Source organism: Electrona antarctica (assembly GCF_951216825.1).
Source record: "Electrona antarctica genome assembly, chromosome: 19".
Lineage (NCBI taxonomy): Eukaryota > Metazoa > Chordata > Actinopteri > Myctophiformes > Myctophidae > Electrona > Electrona antarctica.
In genome coordinates, this window is record NC_136800.1 from 35,635,942 (window position 1) to 35,642,827 (window position 6,886).

Below are 6,886 nucleotides of genomic sequence, written 5' to 3' on the forward strand. Positions count from 1 at the left end.
AAACAACACCCATGTGTTACCGGCATATACATAATGTCGCTGTCATTAAAATAAGTCAAAAGGACACGCCGACAGGAGACATTTAATAAAGTATTGGAAGTTCTTACCTGGCTGAGAGTCATGAGCGCCGCCATGTTTTCTGGCTGCTGTCGCGGGAGTGCGCACACCCCTAAGCGGTCACGCGCTTCGCTGCTGTCAAAAATGCCATTGTCGGTCGTGGTCATTTGACATTTAGTCATCATTATGCAATGCATATCTGATATAATTTGTATATTTAAATGAAGAATGTTCACTTTACTGTCAGCTAAAACATTATTATTTTCCCACGCAGAACACAGGCAGTCGAAGACGCAGTGCAATTACAGAAGGTCACCAAGTAGTGTTGTTGCCCATTTGTAAATGCATTTGTCGCCATCATGTGGACACAGGGGATATTTCCAATTCATTGTTTGATACTTTCAAATTGTATATGGCTCATGGCTGTCATGTGAATTAAGACTATTCTATATTAGAGCATAAATGTAGTAATAGCAATATACTGACATTATGTATTATGTTTGTCACATGGTTTTGTAGTATGTTTATGGTTGCCACCTTTGAGATCTTGAAATAAGGGACACTCTTTATGCCTGCCACGGCCTTGCGGCGCAGGCGTGTGCGGCAAGGCCGGCAATAGGTTGAAGCAATAAGTTGAAGCAATAGGTTGAAGCAATAAGTTGAAGCAATAAGTTGAAGCAATAAGTTGAAGCAATAAGTTGAAGCAATAGGTTGAAGCAATAAGTTGAAGCAATAGGTTGAAGCAATAGGTTGAAGCAATAGGTTGAAGCAATAAGTTGAAGCAATAAGTTGAAGCAATACGTTGAAGTTTCCCTTCAACTTATTGTTAATGCTATCCACAACTTTTGAAGTAGAATTTTGTTTTCCAAATGAGCATAACAACATAAAGAGTTCTGATTGTGAATCTTTAAATGGGCACAATATTTAATTATATTGATTTATATTTATATTAGACTCAACATTATTAAACAATCAACTATAATAGTCTACTGAAATAGCAGGCTAACCTATCCCCACATCAGCAGCCAAGATGCGGGCCATTGGGCAGGTATTAGAAATACTACTGACATGACATCTTGTAAAAACACGGATAAATAAGATGATAAATAATATAAGGTCCCATACCGATTCGATCTCAGGAGATGTTTGTCAAATGTCAAATGGATTTCGCCCTTACTGGATGTTTGGGTCATGAAGAACTGAAAATGAACTGAACATGAAGAACACGAAAAGATGAAATGACCTACCTAGATTCCATCATGGAGTCAAATCTTTCCGGTGATAAAATGGCCACCAACGCAATCAAAAAAGTCAACCAAAGAACAAGATTCCTATACAGGATCTCCTCACTGGTCAACAAAAACACCTTGAAGACCCTAACAGGAGCCCTCGTACAAGGTTTCCTCGACTATGCATGCACCTCCTGGACGGTACCACAGCACCTCAAAGGCCCTTAAAACAAGGCTCCAGTCTTCCCAAAACAAACTGGTCAGGCTACTACTTGGCCTCACTCCCCGAACCCACCTGGCTGGAATGGCTACAGGACTCTATACTAGGAGCCCGCGGACCCCCATTAGAAAATATATGCCAGCGACCCCCATAAGAGAGGATTTTTACGCAGTGATTCTCAACCCATTTAATTTCAAGTACCAGTTTGACATGCATTAGTCTACGGACCCCCATTTAATGGCATTTCTATCTCTGGGCCCCCAATTCATATTGTAAAATCAATGTTAATTTAACTCTGAGGGTCCATTTGGTTCCATTTGTACACTCAGAGTTACAGACCCATAAAGGTCCATTTGGTTCCAAACTATCATTTAGCTGGGGACCCCCTGGAACTCCCTCAAAGACCCCTGGGGGTCCCCGGACCCCACTTTGGGAACCACTGGTTTAGGCTACTGTGTGCCTCCTGCTAGAACAATTGTGCTGACTTTAATATTTCCTGTGTTTTGTTTTGTTCATTATTGTTAAATTCAGTGTTGACGTGTAGAGGCTATTTAGGAAAATAAGGAACAAACTGTGTTCCTTATTGGTTCAATAAGGGACGCATCATTTAATTCTCCAATAAGGGATGATTCTGTATTATAAGGGACAGGTGGCAACCCTAAGTATGTTTGGAATATGGGAATGTATTTTTATATTATTTATCAAGTCTGCACAAGACCCTTGAACTCAGTGTCACAATAGCATCAACTCTTCTTAAAACTCATTTTAAGAAGAGCTTTTGGGTGCATATTATCTGTTCAATTTCACACGTTTATTTCTTGACCCAGCACTCTTTAGGATTTGGATTTTATGATAGGATGTTTGTCATGCCAATTCAGTTCAAACTTCATGGAACAAAACAATATGACATCAAGTAAAACAATCACATGAGTTGGTTTTTTAGACCTTTTTAATAAAAACTTTGGTATCAATACATTCTGCTCATAACAAAATAAGCCAATATTGTGATAATGTGTCATGTACCACACTAGTAGGAACATTGTGAATTTATCCATTTTCTGAACAGCAACAATATTATTAACAAAGCACATGTTGAGTCCCACAAGACACTTTCATAGTATAATCAATTGTCATTTACACCTTGAGGGGGATTCAATTGCGCTAAAAACATTGCAACATCCATGTCATGAAACTCTTTTAAATGTAAGATCAGTCACAGACAGTAGGAAGAACCTACAGGAAAGCTTGTAGGGGAAATAAAATCAGTGCCAAAACATGATGATCAATGAGTTACAGTACATTAACAGTACGGTACCTAATCCACTTTATCAGTACATATTTCAATTCAAATTACTATTTTTTGCTACTTGTTTTTTAACAGTAGTGTTCTGCCAAACTACTCAATATCAAGTACAGGTCACATTGTGGCATATAGTAGTAACCTTATAAAACTATTCTCTCCCGAAATGTGCACGAGACTGGCACTGCAAGTAGTTTGAATTAAGAAAATATCAGATGCCAATGGTTACAGATTTATTGTCAGATCAAGATAATGCCAACAGGGAGCAAAACAAATGGATCAATGCAAGTAAACACTGATATCATTCAATTCAAACGTCACGGGGAGAAGTGTCATTGCTCAAACTGCTCTTGGAGGAATCACAAGTCTGCCCACTCACCCAACCCCCCTAATAAGTTTATCACCCAAGTCGGGCCATGTCCTGGTCTTAAGGAATGAATGCATAGCACTCACAATACTCCTTGGACAGTATAGGACAAGTGTTTGACGTGGACAGATACGCTTTCTGTCCAGGCTCCCTTATAGCTCAATTTTAAGGTTATGATTAGCAGCATCATCTTCTTCCCCCGTTTCTGCAGGCTCCTCCTCTTCATCTTCCTCCTCCTCATCTTCATCCTCTTCCTCCTCGCCCTCTTCAGCGTCGGCGTCGGTGTCTTGTTCCTCGTTTTTCTCTAGGTTGTTTTTCTCGTCCTCCTCTTTTCGCTTCAAGTCATCTTGTTCCTGCTTCATCTTCTTCTCTGGTTCCTGTATGGGAGACAGCAAGACGGCACATGAGACATGATATTTCCTCTTTGTGTCGTAAAGGTCAGCAAAGACGACACGTGATATATGATATTTCCTCTTTGTGTCGTAAAGGTCTGCAAATACGGTGTATATATATATATGTCAAAGAGACAAACCTTTGTGGCACCCCACGTCTCCTTTCCAAAGTCTTCAGCCTCCTTCACGTCATCTGTGATAATGAAGTTGTCGAAGATGGTGCCAGATTTTACCTGATAGGGCACAAGAATGTGATAAGCATCAAAGTCCTGCGCACCTCAACACGAAGACAAAAAAACAAACAAAAAAACAGGGCCTCAAAGGAATGCTCACCTGCCACAGATCCAGGCCCAACACACCGACGTTGTCAAATTTGTATATGGTTGAATCAGCACTGTATTCAGGATTGTCAATCTCAGGGTGAATCCAGGATCCTTTGTAGTTAGGGTTGTCAATCTGCTTGGGTTGCCATTCTCCCTGCAGCCAATTATTTTTAAAATATATATATATATATATATATATATATATATATATATATATATATATAATAAACACTAAATTAGTTTGTGCACATATTTGCAACATACAACTTGTCATTGGAACAAATGTGTCAGATGCGACAAACGTGTCAGTTGCAACCCACAATGTGTTTTTTGCAACACAATGGGTGAAGACACCTTCCTTTTGAGAAAAGCCACAATTAACCAGAGGCCAAAGGGTAGGCAGCCGATAATGTAATAACTGCAAATAATGTAATACTGGCAATAATGTAGCATTTATAATTAAATAATTCATTATGCATAATGCTGTAACACCAATTAGTCATCTCTAAAAGGCCTACCTTGTATTCAGGGTTTGGGATCATGGGTGGCTCCCACTCTCCATCCATATCCACATCCCAGTCATCAGGCTTCTTGGCATCGGGATCTGGAATGTTTTCTGGCTTGTCCCATTCCTGGAGAGGCAGAATCAACAAAATAGAATCTATTTTAGTGAGCAAGTACTACAAATAGTAAATGGTCTTAAGCTGGGCTCACACCACAAGATCAATCTGGGAGATTTGGGACCTTTAAACAATCGGGAAGAGCGTACCATCTTCTAATCATTGTATCAGCTTTTTGACCTGCTTCCTGCTAAAAACTTGTACGACTAGAAGGAGGAACACTAGTGAATGCAGTGACCACACCCATTACAATACAATGACTTACCTCTGGCTTTGTGTCATCAGCATCATCAATCCTAGCACGCTCATCCCAATCCGCTGGCTTCTTGGCCTCAGGATCCTTGATTGTCTTCGCGGGCAGAAGGTCCCAGTCATCCTCAAAGCTGCCGGACTCCACCTTCTCATTGTCTATCTTGACCTCATAGGTCTGATCAGGATTCACGATTAGTGTGTACAAGTGAGTCAGCTCATCATCCTGAAGGTAAAACATGAAAACGTTAGTTAGTGGCGGGGTTGAGTAGTTACCGTGCACATGTCTTTAGATAGGGCTGGTGTTTTATAGTTATGATTGACAAATTAAATTGGGCTCAAAATTACCTTGCACTTTATGTCTTTCTTGATGAGATGATTCTGACCCTTGTAGTTGAAGATGACATGGACCTTCTTGGTGCTGTAGCCACAGATATCAGGGCCTAAACAAGATTAAAAAAGAAATAAATCAGCATTACAAAAATTCATGCATGGCACACCATGCTACCATTTAGTGGCCGATTTGAGAAAGCTGATGGATCCCAAGCTTGTGGTGTGCAGGAGACATCCATGCTGGCACACAGTTAACATTATGTAACACTGCAAATTCATGATATTAGCTACCGCCAAATGTGTTGTACCCCATCAAATTGACCGCTGTAATGACCACATAACGATAATATAATGATCATCGCTGCCATGAGTATTCATATTCACTTACCAAACATGATATAGTACTGGGAGTCTCCATGCATATCAGTCTGGTCCTGGTCAGCAGGGAAGACCTTCACATAGCCACCTCCACAGTCGATCTTTTGCTCGTGTTTAACTGTAAACTGGACGACCAAAGTCTTTCCCTCGTTGCTGAAGGGCTCAAATCGGGCAGAGCTGGCATAAAATCGGGCATCCTGGCTTGTCTGCAGACCTGTGGTGTGAATGCACGTTTTAGTGATCAAATGAGGAAACACTTTTCTAGGAATCACGTTAAACTCCTTTTAGAAAAAAAGGTTGCATCATGGGCAACTGACTACACAGATATTCACTGAAGCAACGGGCTTGTGGTGCACCACCTGAACAAAGCCTGTGTGGGTTGCAAAATGTAGGCTGTGTGCTTCAACAATTGACTGTCTTATATGCAAACAGTGGTATTATCTTTAATCATTCTCAAGATTGACTTAGACGTTGTTATAATCTTAGAGCAACTGATTTGCCGCAATTTAAAACAAACTGAAATGATCACATATTTGTTAAAACACTACTGGCCATTTACCCTAAAGCACAAAGCTCAATTTTCTCTAGACTCTACATGAGTGTGATTAACAAAACAAACCTTTGTCTTTCTCCTCATCTCCATAGAAGCTGCCGGCCGTCAGTTTCCACTGGCCGTAGTCAGAATTGTGTTTGGAAGCCACCCAGCGAGTGTTCCATTCATCTGAACACAGAACACAAAACAAAGTTTAAGACAAGACTTGCCTTAAGAAAAACTGCTTCCTCAAAGTCAATGACACTGGTCAATAGTACAGGGTTGTTAAAGCTAGTATTTAGGTTAAGTAATTTTAGTATTAGACTGTCAGTGCTATAGTTAGGACACATCACATCATAGTCAGATCAAGCTGTCAGTTGCTCGGGTATAAAAACAGGTTACACTTTTCTTAATGGCAAATGTCTATGGCCAGTTGCTTGGCCTCTTGGGCATCGTCAAAGTTAGCCACTACCAGTCAATTATCAAACCAACAGGCAAGCAATATAAATTATAAATCATCCATGTACAGAGCTGTATTTAAGGGTTTATGGAGTTTGATGATGCATTTTGCTAGTGTTAAGTGCGAACCACTTGAATTTGACTGGGAAGGTCGGTATGGTAAGTTAACCTAGCATGGAATGAATTACGCGTGTGTGAAGACAGGGCAGTCTAGGGTAGACTTAAAAATGAAGATTCCTTACCCCCATCGAGGAACTGTTCTTGAAAGTGCACGGTTGCACGGACACAGTACGCTGTGAAAAGCAGCACAAACACCCCCAGGGCTCTCATCTCTGCTGCTCAGAAGCTGTCCTGTTTAGCAGAGAGATAGACAGTGTTGTTGATTTTGTCCTTGCTCACGGGGAGAGAGAAGGAAGAAGCAGGAAGT

The 6,886-nt window shown here is 40.6% G+C and overlaps 2 protein-coding genes across 3 annotated transcripts in view; both read right to left on the reverse strand.

Annotated features, from left to right (window-relative positions):
* LOC306943555 (epidermal growth factor receptor substrate 15-like 1) overlaps positions 1-213 on the reverse strand; it is a 35,014-nt gene extending 34,801 nt beyond the window's left edge. For both annotated transcript variants that reach the window (XM_079529953.1, XM_079529952.1), the window contains exon 1: positions 108-213. In XM_079529953.1, the coding sequence (XP_079386079.1) occupies positions 108-134 (27 nt within the window). In that variant the 5' untranslated portion in view covers positions 135-213. The remainder of the gene's footprint in view (positions 1-107) is intronic.
* A 2,224-nt stretch (positions 214-2,437) lies between these two features.
* LOC306942942 (calreticulin-like) lies at positions 2,438-6,886 on the reverse strand. The gene is made up of 9 exons (XM_079529136.1): positions 6,702-6,886; positions 6,088-6,189; positions 5,479-5,682; positions 5,106-5,200; positions 4,774-4,983; positions 4,407-4,520; positions 3,899-4,042; positions 3,706-3,798; positions 2,438-3,550 (listed from the first exon to the last, which is right to left on the reverse strand). The coding sequence occupies exons 1-9, from the start codon at positions 6,787-6,789 to the stop codon at positions 3,326-3,328; spliced, it is 1,275 nt and encodes a 424-aa protein (XP_079385262.1). The 5' UTR covers positions 6,790-6,886; the 3' UTR covers positions 2,438-3,325.

Bases quoted from the DNA above. Each gene is read 5' to 3' on its own strand.
- LOC306942942 (XM_079529136.1), bottom strand. From the start codon at position 6,789: ATGAGAGCCCTGGGGGTGTTTGTGCTGCTTTTCACAGCGTACTGTGTC. The intron at 4,043-4,406 runs GTAGGCCTTTTA...AATTGGCTGCAG, and splicing joins TCCCAAACCCTGAATACAAG to GGAGAATGGCAACCCAAGCA. The intron at 3,551-3,705 runs GTTTGTCTCTTT...TCTCCCATACAG, and splicing joins AGACGTGGGGTGCCACAAAG to GAACCAGAGAAGAAGATGAA.